The following is a 22324-nucleotide window of genomic DNA, read 5'->3' on the forward strand; positions in this document are numbered from 1 at the left end:
TGAAGTACACAAATCATGTGCTTGAGTTAAAGTAGAGATACCCAAGGTAAAATATTACTCCAGTAAAAGTAGAAGTCCTAACTCTAGACCTCCACTTGAGTAAAAGTACTAAAGTATTTACCTTCTAATGTACTTAAGTATCGAAAGTAAAAGTAATAAAACATTAATTATGGCTCTGATATCCTGTTATCATTTTTATAACAAGACTCTCATCATGAACTCATTTCAGGTGAAAGTCCTCCAGCGTCTCTCTTGGTAAACCAGTCTTTTAATAGAACGTCATTAATTAGTGACACTGACGTCTATTAAAATGATCATAAGCACAAAACACTGAAGGTAAACAGTTTCCATCAGGGAGAACCGAGTGGCTCTGAAATCACTTTTTACAAACAAGCAAAGGTTCAGTTTAAGATTACTTTGTAAATTAGTTACAAGCTGAAATAAAAACTTTAAAAAGCTTTGAACTCAGGTTCACAAATAAGCTTTACTATATTGATCTGTAGGTCTATTTACTATGAAATAAAAGTGTTTGTATGAATTCAGAAAAAAAGAAACATGCCAGTCACGACTGCATATGTGGACATATTTCTATATTGTGCTCTATTTACACAAAGTTAGGTTAGTTCATCATTTAGGTGACGCATGTGCTCCCAAAGTTTTACGCTACTGCACTGACATTGAACCGTGTGCTTGCACTGGGCTGGTATGACCAACAGGTCAAAACAAGCTCAGACCGAAGTGACCGCTGTGCCCTGATTGGTGTTCTTGCTTTGCACTTCTTTTGTTTTGACATGTTACGTTTTAATACACACAAAAACTAAAAGGAACGACAGATTTAAAAAGTAAGACAGGAGGAAAAAGTAAGATATTTGATTTTGAAATGTAGTGAAGCGAAAGTAAAAAGTCGCCCAAAATGGAAAAACTTAAGTAAAGTACAGATACACAAAGAAACGACTTAAGTACAGTAACTATATATAATATAAAGACTTATTACAGTTATTTACAGTTACCTAGAAAATAACTGGTTTGGGGAACAGAAGCTGATAAATTACCAGAAAAATCAGTGGCACCTTTGATTATGGTGATATGTTTATAGTCAAGTTTTTGTTTTTGCTTCACAGTAGTTTAGTTTGTGCATGACTCTAATGGCATACAGCTCAAAAGAAGCAGTCTGTGCACTCTTGGTGCACATGTGGCTGCTGCTGTGCAAAAAACAAGGCAGTAAAGCCACTTCTATCTTTGACACTTTGATTTTTACAGTTGTGTCTTCACATAAAGTGTATTTTGTACATTTGAGCTAAGACGTCACATCCTGTTTAAAAAGGCTTTAAGGCTTGCATGACAAATGTGAATGTGATTACGGGCATCTTGGTAAAGTATTATTCAAGAGCTGAAACTTATGCAAAGACTACATTACTGGTAAATACATGCTGGCAGTGTTGTGGGTTTTCAGTCTGAAAATAGTATTTGAGGGCTTAATATAGGACTGGTCACAGAAATAAAAGCACGTATTTACTCTTCCATCATCTCTCTTTTCTCTAGCTGTGTGAGAGCTGCATCACTTCAGCATCAGTCCAGGTGTGGTGTGTGTGAGCAGATTCAGACAGATCCAATCTCCATCAACTGTGGACACACATTCTGTAGACAGTGCATCAACAGCTACTGGAGCCAGTCTGCTGAGTCAGGAGTCTTTGCCTGTCCCCACTGCAGAAAGAGGTCTAAGACACGTCCTGTTCTATATCAACACATAGAGGAGTCCAATGAGCAGAAAGCAGTGGGTGATGTTCTGCACAGAGATCTAGAGAGACACAAAACCATGATGAAGAACAGATATGAGAGCTTATTTGAGGGATTCAAAACACAAGAAAATAAAACCCTCCTGAACAGGATTTACACTCAGCTCTATATCATAGAGGGAGAGAGTGAAGGAGTGAATGACGAACATGAAGTTTTACAGATTGAAAAGACACTCTGGGACCAACACTGTCAAGATACACCAATTAACTGTTTAGATATCTTTAAACCTGTACAGTGCAATGTAGGAGAGCTGGAAGAAGACAGCATCAGAACTGTGATGGCTGAAGATGTCAGATATGATGAAAGAGAAGAAGATAAAGGTCCACAAGTGCAGAAACTCAGAACTGTACTGACTAAAGGCATTGCTGGCATTGGAAAAACAGTCTCTGTGCAGAAGTTCATTCTGGACTGGGCTGAAGGAAAAGCCAATCAGGATGTAGATTTGATGTTTGTGCTTCCATTCCGAGAGCTGAACCTGATTAAAGATCACCAGTACAGTCTTCATAGACTTCTGTGTGACTTCCATCCTGAGCTCAGAGACCTGGACACAAAGATATATGATGAGTGTAAAATAGTGTTCATATTTGATGGCCTGGATGAAAACAGAATTCCACTGAACTTCTTACAGTGTGAGAACCTGTCAGACATAACCAAGGTACTAGCACTGTCTGTGCTAATGACCAACCTCATCAAAGGAGATCTGCTTCCCTCTGCTCACATCTGGATAACCTCTCGACCAGCAGCAGCCAATCAGATCCCTCGTCAGTACATCAACCGTGTGACAGAAATTCAGGGATTCAATGACCCACAGAAGGAGGAGTACTTCAGAAAGAGAATCAGTGACCAAGATCAAGCCAACTTCATCATCTCACACATTAAGAAAACAAGGAGCCTCCACATCATGTGCCACATTCCAGTCTTCTGTTGGATCTCAGCCACTGTGCTTCAGCACCTAATGAAACAGGGTATTACAGACATCCCTAAAACTCTGACTGCAATGTATTCACACTTCCTGAACACTCAGACAATCAAGAGGAATGAGAAGTATGAGGAAAATAGTGAGATAAATCCAAAGGATCTCTTGGGATCCAACAGAAAGTTACTTCTGAAACTGGCTGAACTGGCTTTCAAACAGCTGATGAAGGGCAATGTGATGTTCTATGAAGAAGATCTGAGAGAGTGCAGCATTGATGCCTCTGAGGCCTCGGTGTACTCTGGCATTTGCACTGAGATCTTTAGAGAAGAATTTTTGCTCTACCAGAAGAAGGTCTACTGCTTTGTTCATCTGAGCTTTCAGGAGTTCCTGGCTGCTCTCTATGTGTTTCACTGCTATGTGAGCCAGAACATGGAGGAACTGCGAGTTTTTAAGATACAGAACAAAAAGCAGTCTGACAGCATTTCACTGGAAGATCTGCTAAGGGGAGCTGTCCAAAAAGCTGTAAAGAGTGAGAATGGAAACCTCGATCTATTTCTCCGTTTTCTGCTGGGCATTTCACTGGAGTCCAATCAACAGCTCTTAAAAGATCTTCTGACTCAAACAGTGAACAGCTCCGAGAGCATCAACAAAACAGTTCAGTACATCAAACGCCTAATACCAACAAAGAATCTTTCCTCAGAGAAATCCATCAACCTGTTCCTCTGTCTCACTGAAATGAATGACCAGACATTATCCAAAAAAATTCAGAACTACCTAAAATCCAATAAAGGCTCAAGACAGAATCTCTCTGCTGGAGAGTGTTTAGCACTAGCCTACATGCTTGTGACCTCAGAGGAAGTGCTGGATGAGCTGAACCTCAACAATTACAACACAAACGCGAGCGGACATTTGAGATTGATTCCAGCTGTCAGCAACTGCAGAAAGGCTGTGTGAGTGCTGCATTTCATTAATATATTTTAATGTTTGAATATTGATTGCTAAAAGAGATTATAAAGTAGCCAAGTATCATATATTTATTGGGGGAGAGTATGACTAAAAAAGTGTGTATACAAGTTATAAGGCAACTGGAACCTGAGTGTAAATATTAGGAGTGTTCAGTGTAGGTGTAATATGACACACATTATTTTCATATTTGTCTTTGTGAGTTTTCATATTTCATTTCTTGATTATTCACAGAGCACATTGTATAAATGTAGATCAGTTTGGCTCAGAAAAAGTTCTTAAACAGAACTTTCAATGCCTGCTGCAGCAGCTGCATAACAAAAAAATCAACTCCTAGAATGAGAGACTTAAGAAAAAAGGCCTAGTTAGCAGAGTGTAGTTGGGTGCATAACATGACTCCGCCCCTTTTTTCTCCTACTTTTCTCAGGTAAGATTCACCTTTAGGCCTAATTTTGATTGACAGTGGTTTCCACAAAAGATGGCAGATGACATGCTCATTTTGAGACACGCTTTAAACATTCCTTTTTCCATATTATTTTTCACAACTGTGTTGATATCATTACACACCTATTATTCAGAGACTTTGCTGCAGTTAAAATGATTTGTATTTATTGGAGAGCATTTTATAATTTACAATTACATATTAATATTATCATTACATTATAATATTACTATAATTAATGTAATATTAACAAAATAGTGCTTACTCCCACAAACACAGGATTACTGACACATACAGATTTAAACTGCTTAAACATGCTGCATTGAAAAAAATGAACAGATGTAGAAATTTATGGAAACAGTGTTAAATAATATACACATTATGAAACAGGTGGGATCCTTGCATAAGTTTGTTCATTAAGTCGAATTCATCAGTCGGATTTACAGCACAGCCAAAATGTCAAGCCCAGGAATATGTAGATGAAAAAACAAAGAGCAGAAAAAAACTGTAAAACAGGAACATAACACCAAATATGAGATTAATATGCGGATTTAGTGAAGCTCATTTGTACAGGAGAAGCCAACAGTGTTTACAGTGTTAAGCAGAGAAGTGAGGTAAAGGAAATAAGTACAGACAGGTAACAAGATGCAGCTGGGGACTATAATCTATCTCTGTGCTCTCGCTTGTACTCTGTGTCCAGAGTTACTCACTTCACTGCACTTGTGTATGTATTTGTTTCTCCTGCTGTGCCTGGCTGTAATGTACCACTTGCCCCACACCTTCCTACTGAAGTAAGAGGAAGAGCAAATAAAGTTTTGTAGCAAATGTCCATGAGAAAATAAATAGTACAAATAGCATTGAAATATACACATACAGGACAAATACTCATTATTTATAATGAACCCATTATTTATGCTCTTTTGGGTAATGCACACACACACACACACACACACACACACACACACACACTCATCGGCCACTTTAGGTACACCTTGCTAGTAAAAGGTTGGACCCCCTTTTGCCTTCAGAACTGCCTTAATTCTTCCACACAACTGCCGCTCACAGGGTACTCCCTCTTTTACGGACCGTTCTCTGTAAACCCTAGAGATGGTTCTGCCTGAAAATCCCAGCAGATCAGCAGTTTCTGAAATACTCAGACCAGCCCGTCTGGCACCAACAACCACGCCACGTTCAAAGTCCCTTAAATCCCCTTTCTTCCCCGTTCTGATGCTCGGTCTGCACTTCAGCAAGTTGTCTTGACCACCTCTACACACCTAAATGCATTGAGTTGCGGCCATGTGTGGCGGTCAGACAGATCCGCAAACACTTGCAGATAAGATGAGGTGATTTTAATGGTCCATACAGTCCAAAGGGTAAAACACAGCTCACAATGAAAAGTCCAGTCCAATAATCCAAAACGCGAAACAATCCTAAAATGGGCAACAGTACCAAAGGGGCAAAACACAAATCATACACGGGTAAACTCCTCCAACGGTCAGTACACGGAATACATCAAACTGTAGAATTAGAGAACGCTCAGTGATTGTATACACAATACTTCGTGTAGGTCTCAACCTGATTCCCTGCTAAATATTAGTAGAGGATGAACATCAGGTGGAAGGAGTTCAATAATCAGGCGTCTGAGATCGCTGATGGGTGCGTGGGGAAACCACGTGATCAGTCTGTGAATCCTGGGGGTTGGAGTCCCCTAGCACGTGATCGATCATGTGGTCTCCCCTAGCACTCTGAAGATGAAGTCCAGCTCCTTCCCTGAATGCGTGACACCATGTGATTGGCTGATCAGCTATTGTGTTAACAAGCAACTGAACAGGTATACCTAACAAAGTGGCAGGTGTGTGTGTGTGTGTGTATGTATGTGTATATATATATATATATATATATATATATATATAATGAAACGCCCCTAAAATATGTCAGTGCTGTTTTCTACACCTCATAATTCCTGATTTCTGCGAGTCTGAATTCCTAATTACTGTTTAACTATAATATGTACTATATTTATTTGTCTTGTAGACTAGCTGGCTGTAAACTCACCATGAACTCCTATGAAACTCTCTGTTCTGCTCTGAAATCAACAAACTCACCCCTGAAAGACCTGGACCTCAGTAACATTGACCTGCAGGACTCCGGAACTGAGCTGCTCACTGCTGGACTGAAGAGTTCAAACTGCAAACTGGAGATACTCAGGTGAACCTTCTGTAAATTTATTTGTGAATAGGAAAGGTTAAACTGTTAAGGCAGAGTTACCTGTGTCCTCAAAATACTACAAAATACTCAAAATGCTGTAGCCTCAAATATTTTTAACCAGCTCTGAACCTTAAAACATTAACTAAGACTCGCCCCAGCTTGTTTGCACATCACTCTCATCATCCATGGTTTTATTCAGGAGCTCATTCACACACTCCTCAAACTCCAGAGCTATTCAAAATGCAGCTATAGACTAGAACATTGAGAGAGAGAGAGAGAGAGAGAGAGAGAGAGAGAGAGAGATGAATAAAGAGAGCACAAGAGTGTGTGTGATAGACAGGGTTTCTTTGTTAGATGTGTAGAAGACATGGTTGATGTGGAGACAGAGGAAAGGTGGAGAGGACTTTAAGAATTACATCACTGGGGAAACAACTGTGACGTTTTTTCTGTTGCAAGAAGTGTTTTCACTGCAGTTCCAACATCAGTACCTTGAAAAGCTTTTCCATACATAGTGTCTGCCAATATATGTATTTTTATTACAGTTCTGGGGGAAAAAATGAGTGCAAGTGAATCTAAAAATGTTTTCTGTCTGTTTTTTGAACGTTGTACGAATAGAAAAATCTGAATCAATTAATTTTGTAATGAATTATTATGAAGTCGTTTTTTGTAAATCTATTTGCGTGCTCTCGTTTGTGTCCAGGTTCACTCACTCCTCTGCACCTCTTTGTTTGTGTGTGTGTATTTCTTCTTCTCTGACTGGCTGTATTGTACCTTTTGTACAACTAGATTATTAGAATATTAGAAAATATTCAAATTGTAACCATTTTTATGCTGTTCTGAAGAAGATATTTAATGGAAGCATCTCAGTATATGGAAGCATTGTTTTTTAATTTTCTTATATTTCAGATTCCTGTCATCCTGAGTTCCTCATTCTCTGTTTAAACTGTAACCTGTACTGTATTTCTTTGCCTTGTAGACTAGGCCACTGCAAACTCAGCATGAGCTCCTATGAAGATCTCTGTTCTGCTCTGAAATCAACAAACTCATCCCTAAAAGAACTGGACCTCAGCCACACTGACCTGCAGGACTCAGGAGAGAAGCTGCTCTCTGCTATACTGAACAGTTCACACTGTAAACTGGAGAAACTCAGGTGAGATTTCTGTAAATTGAATCCTGAATTTGTTTCTGGAGCTGTAGCCGCATTTACACATCATTCCCATCATCCATGGTTTCATTCAGGAGCACATTCACTCACTGCTCAAACTCCAGAGCTATTCCACAAGGCAGCTATAGACTGTAACATTAAGACAAGAGAAATAGAGAGAGAGATAAACAGTGAGAGATAAAGAGTGAAAGTGCAAGAGAGATAATGAAAGTCCATGAACTGTCTGTAAAAAAAAAAAAAAAAAAAATAGAAAACGAACCCAACTCAAGTCAGATTTACATGTTTTTCATGATTTTATTTACAAGAGGTGAAAATGGTCATTTCTAAGTTCCTTTCAGGTTTTGTTGATGTGTGGATTATCACACTGTGCAAAAAGTAAAAATGAAACACTTTTAAAGATCATAATAATAAAAATTCTAGGTGAAGATAAACCAAAACAGTCCTACAGTGAACTGCGCTGAGCCACGGATCTTTTCATGCTCAGCCATCTCCCCTGCAAATAACTGAGGGATGGACTCTAACTAGCAGCTTTATCTCTGCACAGATCATCACAAATTTGTCATATCAAAATGTTTTTACCTATAAAATTTAATGGGTGGCTCTCGCTGGTTTGGTGCTCTGAGTCCAGTGTTTTAGCTTCTCCGGGGAAGTGGAGGAGCACCATCAACAAGTCCCAACTCGTCCTTTACCTGTGCTTAAGTGATACAGTTGATGTGGTCAATCAGTGTAGCTCCATTCCTGTAGCTCTATGTTTGGATTTCCTTTCAGTTGGATCTTTTGATTTTGAGTTTTAAGTTGGGGTCTCCCACCTCCTTAGATCATCCATAAGATACAAGAGGATAGAAATGAAATGAAGGAAAAGAAAATGTGGTGGATGTCATTCCACAAATAGAACCAAAAGCTGTGTAACATTTTATTTTTACACATAAACCTCATTATAGCCTAACAAACTACTTCAGGCTGGACATAAACAAGACATATAATTTCATCCATACGCATTGAGCATAAAAGCCTTTGATTTATAAGCTCAGTATACAGACCCTAAAACAAGAGAGCAACAACAGCAGTTTTCTAGCTTTCTACCCTGACTAACAATATTGGCATTCATTTGTAGAACAGGGTTCTCGGAGTTCCCAGACAGACAACGACAAGTCATTAGACACTTTAAAGAGGGCTGATCTGCACTATGATGTGACTGAAAGCTTCAGAATATTGTTGGTCACTGAATAAGAGCAGGGCTGAGAAAACACAAGCTTTTCTAGGATCTTCAGTAAAATGGACAGTTTTTAAAATGTGACTGAAATAACTGAGAATTGGCTTTCAGATCAGGCTGGACTACTGCATGCTTACAACAAGATGGAGCAGTAAGATTGACTAAAGATAAGAGAGACTCAGTTTCAAACACTGCTTTAAAGGAACAATGTTGAGGAACCTGTTAGGATGTAGAAGAATGGAAAACTATGCAGGCCTTAAAGAAAGGGAAACTTACAGGCTTCATTTTGTTAAAAATCAAACTTCATATCATAGTCATGGGGAGAAATGGAAATGTATACTATCTTGTTCCAAATTCATTTAGAATTTTTTACATAATTCAGTGGTTGCATCAGGATCAGCCGTGACAGCAGAGTTGAATACAGTATTTATCGTTCTAAACTTTAGGCTTATGAGAGTTTATGGACAGAATACTGAAGATAAATGTTACAGAGTGTGAGGACTTAACCAGACAGTCCCTCAATCCACGTGACACTTGTAGCTTGTTTATGTTTTTTTCATTGAACACTTTATATGAAGCTTTTAAAAAGCATTTAAATAGAGTTCTTGGAAATTGTTGCTGCTCTCTCAACCTGATCAGCTGTGTTGATCTACGTCCATGTTATTGGTCACTATCACTCTAAACAGAGCTGAGCAGATAACCCAGAGGTTTCATCCTGATTTCCTCATTCAAACACAAATAACTAAATCATGGCACTGTAGCCAGCTAGCAGCAAACCAGGGTGAACCCAGCACTGAGTGAGAACAAGCCATTCCTACCAACTTTCTGATGAACTCTGGGGGCCGACAACTTGATGAGAAAGCAGAAAATTGGCAGTGGCTCTGGAAATATATTTACAGTATTACACTCAGTTAGTCTGAGCAGAGGAAAGTGAGTTTAGCAGCTCACCAGAGTAACATCCACACGTGTCTAAAAACCATTAACTTACAAACTGAATATTCAATAGAAAAAGGAGCTGTAAAGAGTTCACCACAGAAAAATAAACTAGCTTAGAAACTGTACTGATGGTGTTATTAGCATGTATGCTAGCAACTAGAGAGAGTGGTTATTGCACATATTTTTACTCTCATGAAAAAATGATAAAGAGTTTGACTTTACAGATGATCCTTGATTACTAGACCTTTGTGTGACTGTGTTCATGTAAAACTGATCTTAGTCTGATAGCATCTCATATGGTGTCAATAACAGTCCTAAATCTGCTACTGTGTTAAATTAGCACTCAGTACAGAGCTAGTTAAATCTGGGTTCAGTGCTTCATTTACAGTTGTAGATACAGCTCATCAATAACGGTCAAACAAATCCACAAGAAGGCAGACTTGTTTGGTCTCCTTTGCTGGTCTTTTTGGATGCTGATAGCACAGAGGATGAATTATTCTTCAAGGCTAAAATGTCACTGTAGTCCCTTATAATTTCACGGTTTAAGTGGAAGGTAATTGATTTACTTGAAATATTTACTAAATATGTCCTATTGTTTCATTATTACTGTACACATCAATATGTATTATGATGGAGCATTTCTGGCTGGTAAAATCTGGGCATCCACCAGACACTGCAGGCATGTCGAGCACTCTGCACCAAATGCAAGGCTGCTGATGGTGATCCAGCAAAAGTCGGCCTGCTAGTCGAAGTTTTATTACACCAAGGACTCTGCAGTTGTAGAAAGCAAAAATGAAAGCATTCACTCTCCTGGAAACCACATCCTCAGTGCTGTTTCCTGATCCTTGAACTGAAGTAGCTCTGTCCCTGGGTACTTCTGGATCAGGAATGGAAACCACTGTAATTTGTTTTTCCTTTTTTTGGGCCAAAACACTTTTTTTTTTCTTTTGTTCAGTTTTATACAGTTTCCTGCTTTAAAATCATCAGAGGTCATTGAGTTCATGAGTTCAAATTAGAACAGGCAGACCGTCTCGCTCTCCAGTGCTGGGGCTGTCCAGGATTTGGCACCAGTGGCTGAAAGAATGACAAAAAATATTAACCCAACGGACAAGAAATTGAAACTCACGAGTTATGTAGGATTAGTGAGCTGTTCCAGCTTTTTTATGTGAAAACATTTCTCTTAATAAGCTGCTGTGCTGCATTAGCATGGAGATAAAGATGAAAGCATGAGTTAAACAGCTGAAGCTGATTTTAGTGCAACTTTCCTGAATGTTCTAAGCAAAGTGGATCCACTTTGAGAAAAAAGGAAACACATTTCTGACTTTATGCTACTGTCGCTTAGTGGAACAGTTTAGTAATCTACAAATATGCAAGGTAAGTTGTTAGTGTAACATTATGATGTAAATACTTTTTTTCTAAGTTTCTTTTATATATTTATTCACTCTTTGCAGACTGTCTTGGTGTAATATTAGGAGAAAGGCATCAGCTTCACAGCTGGTGAACTCCTCCCCTAAAGAGCTGGACCTCAGGGAGAGTCACTTTCAGGATTCAGGAACAGAGCTGCTCTCTGCTGTACTGAAGAGTCCACACTGTAAACTGGAGATCAGGTGAGATTTCATTCTTCATATTCTGTGCCTCACCAGCACATCTTTTACATAAAAAAGATGGTTTAGTTCATTTTAATAATTACTCAATATTACATGCTTAAAATAAAATATCTAGTTCATACAATATTATCACAGTATAACTACAAAAATACCAGGTGTTTATAATATCACGATTGGCCAGCGTTGGGTTCTCCTTTAGCAGCTGTGGCCAGTTAGCAGCCTGTCTGTTACACACACACACACACACACACACACACACACACACACACACACACACATTAACAGCAGGCCACATAATAGGAAAACAGAGTGAAGGGACACAGCTCCTCCACACTTTTACTCCCTGCGGCTTTAGCCCTACACCACATGTGTAATATAAATGTGTGGGGGTGAACAGAGTGAAGACACTGAAATGTGTTATTTTATATCTTCTTCCCAGAAAATGACCAAAGGCCAAGCAATCTGGGGTTGAAATTATAATAAATCACATGTCTGTCATATTGTGTTAATAACAGCCCTAAAATCTGTTATTGCATGACTTTAGCACTCAGTAGTGACCTTTCTAAATCTGTCTTCAGTGAATCAGTCACAGCAGTAGATTCAGCAAATCAGTCATTTTCAGTCAAATCCACAAGAAGCCAAATTTCTTGCTTTAACATCATCGGCAGTCATTAATGAGTTTCCTTTAGAACAGGCAGGCAGTCTAGCTGTCCAGTGCTGTGGCGCTCCAAGATTTGACACCAGTGGCTGAAAGCAGGACAAGAAAATATGAACAAAACTGACAAGAAGCTGGAATATTAAATTAAATTAACCAACAAATCAGCAAATTATATAAGATTAGTGAGCTGTTCTAGATGTTTTAATGTGAAAAGGTTTCTTTAAATAAGCTGTTTTGCCGCATGACGTGGTGATAAAGATGAAAGCATGAGTTAAACAGCCGTAGCTGATTGTAGTGCCGCTTTACTGAAGGAATGTTGTAAACAAACTTGAACCACTTTGTGAGAAAAGGAAACACGCTGCTGACTCTATTCATTCATTGACTTATTTATCCTAAGGCCACTTAATGGAACCAACTTAATAAGCTACACATATGCAACATAACTTGTAACTGTGTTGTAAGAATTAACATTTATGATATAAATTCTGTATTTCTAATGTCCCGCTTTAATGTTCATGCTTTGCTGAATATCTTCGTCTAATATGGGGGAAACGATTTGTGAAAATATAAGATCAGTATTGCAGGCGGAAAACTCCTCCCTGAAAGAGCTGGACCTCAGCAACGTTGACCTTCAGGATTCAGAAATAGAGCTGCACTCTGCTGGACTGAAGAGTCCACACTGTAAACTGGAGATACTCAGGTGAGACTTCCTTCTTGATATTCAGTGCTTCACCAACACATCTTTCATATCAAAAGCATGTTTTAGTGAATTTAAAAGATTTTACAATATTCCATGCTGAAAATAAAATTCCTAGATGACAAGAATGTATGAAATGTACGAAAGTGCAGCATGAGGGAAAACTGAAAAAGGAGAAATAGACAAAGCTGAATAAAAGTGTCCCTCCCAAAATGACTGTTTTAGAATATTCATCAAGCCTGTCAGACGTCTGGTGCTGAGATTAATAACTGACCAACACAACTAATAAAACAAAATAAAGCCCAGTGTTTTTGAGGTTTTTTCTTTTTTTAAATTTTGTTTACAGAGACAACTAAATACAGTCATTGTATTAAGAGCTTTCATCAGCCATACGTATCTTTACATAGCAGTATTTAATGCACAAATGTTTGAACTTTTTCAGATGTCTCAGGAATGTACTACTGCTACAGTAATGCTAATTTCCGCTGCCACATTTATTAGCTGTTTATGTTCTGATTTTATGTTACAATGTTGATATTATGTTAATCAAACAGTGGTGGACACACAGATTACATCTGTAACAGAAACGGGCATTTGAAGCTCATAACAGAAATTCTAGCAACATACATTTCCAATTTTACATATTTGTTGCCAGATTATTCCCTGAAATTCTGGGAAATGAGCATTTTAACAAGCCAATTCAGGTCGACCGCACACACAGGAGCCTGCAGCAGGCCATTGAGTGTAAGACAAGGCCTATCATGGTCCAGCTCCATCACTATCAGGTCAAAGAACTTGTGTTACGTTTGGCTAGACAAAAGAAATGGCTCCATTACAAGGGATCCCAGGTGTCTGTCTATCCAGACCTGGCCTCTGATAGCATCAGAAAAAGGCAAGCATTCAGTGAAATCAGGAGGAAATGCAGTCAAAGGGGCATAAGATGTGGTTTTCGACATCCTGCGAGGTTTATTGTAACTGCAGGAGACGACACATGAAGCTCCACTACACCAGCAGAAGCAGAGAAGTTCCTTCATGTGAAGGTGAAAGACTGGTGAGCCTGCTAATGCTCAGACACGGAGAAACGGTAGAGAATGAAAGACAGACTGTACAGCACTACTTTCAGTTTCATCTAAAGGGCGAGGACTTAAATTTTACTTGTATTTTCACAAGAAGGGGACGGACTTTTTCTTGACGTAGCTAATTCAGCTCATAAGAAGGTGCACAGCATATACGGTTTAGTTTGCTGCTGGTGTTAATTAGGGTGTAGTTTAGTTACGACAGGGAAGTGGGGAGGTTGTTTAAAGCTCAGTTGTACAGTTGTACAGAGTGAACTGATTTCCTTCCAGTTGATTCTTTTGAGAATTCCACAGTCCATTTATAAGACACAAGATGATAAAAATGAAAGGTAAAGAAAATGTAGTAATAGAAATTCTTCTACAAGTAGAATCAAAAGGTGTGTAATGTTCATTTACACAAAATCTCCATTGAAGCACAACATCAAACTTCATACTTCAAAATAAACATACACAACACATAATATCCTACATACTTACAGTGAACATATAAATGTTTGTTTTCTCAATTTAAGGTCTTTAAAACGAGAGCAGCAGCACACTTTTTATAGTCTGTCACTCGGACTAGCACTAAATCACTCCTTTTATTGAACTGATTAGAGCTGCGACTCCCAGTGGACCTCTTGGAGTAAACATTGTACCTTGAAAAGCTTTTCCATACATAGACAACCTAACCACTGGCAGTAGTTACAAACCCATCCCTGCTCCCTACCTCAGACAAAAGACTGGCTCTGTTTTGTAAATTACTTTTTGTTAGGAAATTCTGTTCAAGACAAAGGAAATACAGTGACATTCAAACATTCATATATCTTAAATAGTGATCACACAAAACAAAATAGACAAATAGACAACTAAAACAAATACAGATCTTATCAAGAATTAGACTTCCATGAGATCACATTTTTCCCACAAAGTAACATTAAAGTCACTGATTTGTCCCTAAACTTAGTTCCCCTTTTAATAATTTATTATTATTTATTTAACAATTTCTTTGTTATTTATTTATTTTGAGGTAAAAACTATTTACATAAAGATGGGGAAGCTTACTCTTTAGTAAAAAGAGGAGAGAAGGACAGGAGGTCATGAGTTCTACAAAAAGTCTGGGCACTGGGGTCTTATATATGCTAGCCATCTAGACCAGATCCGATAAAATTTGTCTGCTTGAATTCTTAGAGAATAGGTGAGTTTCTCCATAATAAAAATTTCATAAACGACATCGTACCACTCTTGAATTTGGGGAGGTTCAGAGGACAACCATTTTCGAGTGATTGCCTTTTTCCTTGCTGCTAACAAGGCACTCAGTAGTTTTTTATCACTTTGACACACATCCAAAGGAAGATTTCCCAAATAGAGAAAAGTAAAGTCAAAAGAAGACTGGCTCTGTTTAAACTTTGACAGGTTAACAACACGGACCTTGTTAGAAAACATAGATATATAGGATCATTATACATAGCGACTCTGTTGGCAAGACACTTCACAATCTTTGCATGACATTTCTATTTAGGTGCTACTAAGAGAACTAATAAACATAATGAAAAAAACTGTCCCAAGCTGGTCAAAGCTGGTTAGCAGTGTCTGCCAATATATGTATTTTTATTACAGTTCTGGGGAAAAAAAATGAGTGCAAGTGGATCTAAAAATATTTTCTGTCTGTTTTTTGAACGTTGTATGAATAGAAAAATCTGAATCAATTCATTTTATAATGAATTATTATCAAGTCGGTTTTTGTAAATCTATTTCTGTGCTCTCGTTTGTGTCCAGGTTCACTCACTCCTCTGCACCTCTTTGTTTGTTTGTTTGTGTGTGTGTGTGTGTGTGTGTGTGTGTGTGTGTGTGTGTGTGTGTGTGTGTGTGTGTATTTCTTCTTCGTTGACTGGCTGTATTGTACCTTTTGCCTCATGCCTGCCTACTGAAGTGAAAGAAAATTAAATAAAAGTTTCAGAGCAAAAGTCCATGAGGGGGAAAAAAGAGTACAAATAGTATTGAAAATGTTCATATAAAACAACTAGATTATTAGAAAAATTGTGGCCATTTTTATGCTGTTCTGAAGAAGATATTTAATGGAAGCATCTCAGTATATGGAAGCATTGTTTTTTAATTTTCTTATATTTCAGATTCCTGTGATCCTGAGTTCCTCATTCTCTGTTTTAACTGTAACATGTACTGTATTTCTTTGCCTTGTAGACTAGGTCACTGCAAACTCAGCATGAGCTCCTATGAAGATCTCTGTTCTGCTCTGAAATCAAAAAACTCATCCCTAAAAGAACTGGACCTCAGCCACACTGACCTGCAGGACTCAGGAGGGAAGCTGCTCTCCGCTATACTGAACAGTTCACACTGTAAACTGGAGAAACTCAGGTGAGATTTCTGTAAATTGAATCCTGAATGTGTTTCTGGAGCTGTAGCCGAATTTACACATCATTCTCATCATCCATGGTTTCCTTCAGGAGCACATTGACTCACTCCTCAAACCCCAGGGCTATTCCACAAGGCAGCTATAGACTGTAACATTAAGACAAGAGAAATAGAGAGAGAGATAAACAGTGAGAGAGAGAATGAAAGTCCATGAACTGTCTGTAAAAAAAGAAAAGAAAAAAAACTACTACGTAAAAAGCAATAAATAGAAAACAAGCCCAACTCAAGCCAGATTTACACTTTTTTCATGATTTTATTTACAAGAGGTGGAAATGGTAATTTCTAAGTTCCTTATAGGTTTTGTTGATGTGTGGATTATCACACTGTGCAAAAGGTAAAAATGAAACACTTTAAAGATCATAATAATAAAAAATCTAGGTGAAGATAAACCAAAACAGTCCTACAACTGCGCTGAGCCATGGATCTTTTCATGCCTAGCCATCTCCCCTGCAAATAACTGAGGGATGGACTCTAACTAGCAGCTTTATCTCTGCACAGATCATCACAAATTTGTCATATCAAAATGTTTTTACCTATAAAATTTAATGGGTGGCTCTCGCTGGTTTGGTGCTCTGAGTCCAGTGTTTTAGCTTCTCCGGGGAAGTCAAGCGGCGCCATCAACAAGTCCCAACTCGTCCTTTACCTGTGCTTAAGTGATACAGTTGATTTGGTCAATCAGTGTAGCTCCATTCCTGTAGCTCTGTTTGGATTTCCTTTCAGTTGGATCTTTTGATTTTGAGTTTTGAGTTGGGGTCTCCCACCTCCTTAGATCATCCATAAGATACAAGAGGATAGAAATGAAATGAAGGAAAAGAAAATGTGGTGGATGTCATTCCACAAGTAGAACCAAAAGCTGTGTAACATTTTATTTTTACACATAAACCTCATTATAGCCTAACAAACTACTTCAGGCTGGACATTAAACAAGACATATAATTTCATCCATACGCTCAGGGAGCATAAAAGCCTTTGATTTATAAGCTCAGTATACAGACCCTAAAACAAGAGAGCAACAACAGCAGTTTTCTAGCTTTCTACCCTGACTAACAATATTGGCATTAATTTGTAGAACAGGGTTCTCTGAGTTCCCAGACAGACATCAAGTCATTAGACACTTTAAAGAGGGCTGATCTGTACTATGATGTGACTGAAATCTTCAGAATATTGTTGGTCACTGAATAAGAGCAGGGCTGAGAAAACACAAGCTTTTCTAGGATCTTCAGTAAAATGGACAGTTTTTAAAATGTGACTGAAATAACTGAGAATTGGCTTTCAGATCAGGCTGGACTACTGCATGCTTACAACAAGATGGAGCAGTAAGATTGACTAAAGATAAGAGAGACTCAGTTTCAAACACTGCTTTAAAGGAACAATGTTGAAGAACCTGTTAGGATGTAGAAGAATGGAAAACTATGCAGGCCTTAAAGAAAGGGAAACTTACAGGCTTCATCTTGTTAAAAATCAAACTTCATATCATAGTCATGGGGAGAAATGGAAATGTATACTATCTTGTTACAAATTAATTTAGACTTTTTTACATAATTCAGTGGTTGCATCAGGATCGGCCGTGACAGCAGAGTTGAATACAGTATTTATCGTTCTAAACTTTAGGCTTATGAGAGTTTATGGACAGAATAATGAAGATAAATGTTACAGAGTGTGAGGACTTAACCAGACAGTCCCTCAATCCACGTGACACTTGTAGCTTGTTTATGTTTTTTTCATTGAACACTTTATATGAAGCTTTTAAAAAGCATTTAAATAGAGTTCTTGGAAATTGTTGCTGCTCCCTCACCCTGACCAGCTGTGTTGATCTACGCACATGTTATTGGTCACTGTCACTCTAAACAGAGCTGAGCAAATAACCCAGAGGTTTCATCCTGATTTCCTCATTCAAACACAAATAACTAAATCATGGCACTGTAGCCAGCTAGCAGCAAACCAGGGTGAACCCAGCACTGAGTGAGAACAAGCCATTCCTACCAACTTTCTGATGAACTCTGGGGGCCGACAACTTGATGAGAAAGCAGAAAATTGGCAGTGGCTCTGGAAATATATTTACAGTATTACACTCAGTTAGTCTGAGCAGAGGAAAGTGAGTTTAGCAGCTCACCAGAGTAACATCCACACGTGTCTAAAAACCATTAACTTACAAACTGAATATTCAATAGAAAAAGGAGCTGTAAAGAGTTCACCACAGAAAAATAAACTAGCTTAGAAACTGTACTGATGGTGTTATTAGCATGTATGCTAGCAACTAGAGAGAGTGGTTATTGCACATATTTTTACTCTCATGAAAAAATGATAAAGAGTTTAACTTTACAGATGATCCTTGATTACTAGACCTTTGTGTGACTGTGTTCATGTAAAACTGATCTTAGTCTGATAGCATCTCATATGGTGTCAATAACAGTCCTAAATGTGCTACTGTGTTAAATTAGCACTCAGTACAGAGCTAGTTAAATCTGGGTTCAGAGCTTCATTTACAGTTGTAGATACAGCTCATCAATAACGGTCAAACAAATCCACAAGAAGGCAGACTTGTTTGGTCTCCTTTGCTGGTCTTTTTGGATGCTGATAGCACAGAGGATGAATTATTCTTCAAGGCTAAAATGTCACTGTAGTCCCTTATAATTTCACGGTTTAAGTGGAAGGTAATTGATTTACTTGAAATATTTACTAAATATGTCCTATTGTTTCATTATTACTGTACACATCAATATGTATTATGATGGAGCATTTCTGGCTGGTAAAATCTGGGCATCCACCAGACACTGCAGGCATGTTGAGCACTCTGCACCAAATGCAAGGCTGCTGATGGTGATCCAGCAAAAGTCGGCCTGCTAGTCGAAGTTTTATTACACCAAGGACTCTGCAGTTGTAGAAAGCAAAAATGAAAGCATTCACTCTCCTGGAAACCACATCCTCAGTGCTGTTTCCTGATCCTTGAACTTCAGTTTTATACAGTTTCCGGCTTTAAAATCATCAGAGGTCATTAATGAGTTCAAATTAGAACAGGCAGACCATCTCGCTCTCCAGTGCTGGGGCTGTCCAGGATTTGGCACCAGTGGCTGAAAGAATGACAAAAAATATTAACCCAACGGACAAGAAATTGAAACTCACGAGTTATGTAGGATTAGTGAGCTGTTCCAGCTTTTTTATGTGAAAACATTTCTCTTAATAAGCTGCTGTGCTGCATTAGCATGGAGATAAAGATGAAAGCATGAGTTAAACAGCTGAAGCTGATTTTAGTGCAACTTTACTGAATGTTCTAAGCAAAGTGGATCCACTTTGAGAAAAAAGGAAACACATTTCTGACTTTATGCTACTGTCGCTTAGTGGAACAGTTTAGTAATCTACAAATATGCAAGGTAAGTTGTAAGTATAACATTATGATGTAAATACTTTTTTTCTAAGTTTCTTTTATATATTTATTCACTCTTTGCAGACTGTCTTGGTGTAATATTAGGAGAAAGGCATCAGCTTCACAGCTGGTGAACTCCTCCCCTAAAGAGCTGGACCTCAGGGAGAATCACTTTCAGGATTCAGGAACAGAGCTGCTCTCTGCTGTACTGAAGAGTCCACACTGTAAACTGGAGATCAGGTGAGATTTCATTCTTCATATTCTGTGCCTCACCAGCACATCTTTTACATCAAAAAAGATGGTTTAGTTCATTTTAATAATTACTCAATATTACATGCTTAAAATAAAATATCTAGTTCATACAATATTATTACAGTATAACTTTCCAAAAATACCAGGTGTTTATAATATCACGATTGGCCAGCGTTGGGTTCTCCTTTAGCAGCTGTGGCCAGTTAGCAGCCTGTCTATGTTGCCCAACCCCTCTCTCTCTCTCTCTCTCTCTCTCTCTCTCTCTCTCTCTCTCTCTCTCTCTCACTCACACACACACACACACACACACACACATTAACAGCAGGCCACATATTAGGAAAACAGAGTGAAGGGACACAGCACCTCCACACTTTTACTCCCTGCAGCTTCAGCCCTACACCACACGTATAATATAAATGTGTGGGGGTGAACAGAGTGAAGACACTGAAAATGTTATTTTATATCTTCTTCCCAGAAAATGACCAAAGGCCAAGCAACCTGGGGTCGAAATCATAATAAATCACATGTCTGTCATACTGTGTTAATAACAGCCCTAAAATCTGTTATTGCATGACTTTAGCACTCAGTAGTGACCTTTCTAAATCTGTCTTCAGTGAATCAGTCACAGCAGTAGATTCAGCAAATCAGTCATTTTCAGTCAAATCCACAAGAAGCCAAATTTCTTGCTTTAACATCATCGGCAGTCATTAATGAGTTTCCTTTAGAACAGGCAGACAGTCTAGCTGTCCAGTGCTGTGGCTCTCCAAGATTTGACACCAGTGGCTGAAAGCAGGACAAGAAAATATGAACAAAACTGACAAGAAACTGGAATATTAAATTAAATTAACCAACAAATCAGCAAATTATATAAGATTAGTGAGCTAGATGTTTTAATGTGAAAAGGTTTCTTTAAATAAGCTGTTTTGCCGCATGACGTGGTGATAAAGATGAAAGCATGAGTTAAACAGCCGTAGCTGATTGTAGTGCCGCTTTACTGAAGGAATGTTGTAAACAAACTTGAACCACTTTGTGAGAAAAGGAAACACGCTGCTGACTCTATTCATTCATTGACTTATTTATCCTAATGCCACTTAATGGAACCAACTTAATAAGCTACACATATGCAACATAACTTGTAACTGTGTTGTAAGAATTAACATTTATGATATAAATTCTTTATTTCTAATTTCCCGCTTTAATGTTCATGCTTTGCAGAATATCTTCGTCTAATACGGGGGAGACGATTTGTGAAAATATAAGATCAGTATTGCAGGTGGAAAACTCCTCCCTGAAAGAGCTGGACCTGAGCAACAATGACCTTCAGGATTCAGGAGCAGAGCTGCTCTCTGCTGGACTGAAGAGTCCACACTGTAAACTGGAGATACTCAGGTGAGTCTTCTGTAATGTTGTTCTTGATATGCAGCGCTATATCAAAACAGATGAGCAAGTATATACTATCATAAAATATTCTGTCCATAAAAGAAAATTCCTGTATTAAAAGAATGAAAATACCTCATGTGGAGTGTAACACATTCCTATTATCTGTTTCTGTGCAGTACTGTGTAAATATCAGAGATCACTCCTCGTTAATTAGATTTTCAGTCAAATCACATGAAGTACAAGTTATTAATTTTTTAGTAGATACAACCCCATTTCCAAAAAAGTTGGGATGCTGTGCAAAAAAACAAAATGCAATGGTGTGCAAATCAATTAAACCCTGTATTTCATTGACGATAGTACAAAGACATCATATCAGATGTTGACAATATGATTGTTTTTTGAAAAATATATGCCTGTTTTGAATTTGATACCAATAACATTTTTCAAACAACTTGGGATGGAGCAACAAAAGGCTGGTAAAGTTGTGAAATGCTATAAAATTCCTGATTTATCACAGAGTGATGACTGTGTCCTTGACCCTGTATTAGACAGACAACCAAGCCAAACTCATCAAAATCATAGCAACTATATGGATAGTGTAAACATAGCAGATATATGGAGACTGCTTCGTCCATCAGACAGACACTGGTCCTTCTTTTCCTCTGTCCATAAATCCCACTCTAGAATAGATTATTCTCTTCTAGACTCAAAGTTAATCTCCACAGCCACCTCATCCCAGGATCATAACATAATAATATCGGCTCATGCCTCCCACTCTGTAGAGTTAAATTTCAGTGTGGTCAAAAGAGAACATCGCTGGCGCTTAGATAATTCTCTGTTGCAAAGTAAGAACTTCAGTCAGTTCCTAACGGAGAAAATAGCAGTTCTTAGACACAAATGATGAAGGCATGTACATGACTCTATGCTTTGGGAGTTTATGAAAGCAGTCCTTAGAGGAGACATAATAGCATATGAAGCATCACAAAGTAAAAACAAGCAAAGGCAAAATAAAAAGTTAAAAAAAAAAAGAAATAAAGAAATGAATGACAAATTAACTAAATTAGAAGAAACATACAGAGCAACTAAAAAGACTAGCATACTGAATAATATAATCAAACTAAAATACGAGTAAAACCAGATCATGTCTAAATATGTTTTTAAATGACTTCAACAGGTAAAAAAACACTTTGAAATAGGCGACAAACCACATAAACTATTTGCCCTCCAGTTGAGGAAAA

At 38.1% G+C, this 22324-nt stretch overlaps 1 protein-coding gene across 4 annotated transcripts in view; it reads left to right on the plus strand.

Moving 5' to 3' along the window:
• LOC108414748 (NACHT, LRR and PYD domains-containing protein 3-like) overlaps positions 1–22324 on the plus strand; it is a 48398-nt gene that overhangs the window by 12170 nt on the left and 13904 nt on the right. For all 4 annotated transcript variants that reach the window (XM_037543568.1, XM_037543566.1, XM_037543567.1 and 1 more), the window contains 8 exons: positions 1543–3663; positions 6153–6326; positions 7303–7476; positions 11092–11247; positions 12477–12605; positions 15860–16033; positions 19539–19694; positions 20922–21095. In XM_037543568.1, the coding sequence (XP_037399465.1) occupies positions 1543–3663; positions 6153–6326; positions 7303–7476; positions 11092–11247; positions 12477–12605; positions 15860–16033; positions 19539–19694; positions 20922–21095 (3258 nt within the window). The remainder of the gene's footprint in view (positions 1–1542; positions 3664–6152; positions 6327–7302; positions 7477–11091; positions 11248–12476; positions 12606–15859; positions 16034–19538; positions 19695–20921; positions 21096–22324) is intronic.

This window comes from Pygocentrus nattereri, chromosome 12, assembly GCF_015220715.1.
Source record: "Pygocentrus nattereri isolate fPygNat1 chromosome 12, fPygNat1.pri, whole genome shotgun sequence".
NCBI lineage: Eukaryota > Metazoa > Chordata > Actinopteri > Characiformes > Serrasalmidae > Pygocentrus > Pygocentrus nattereri.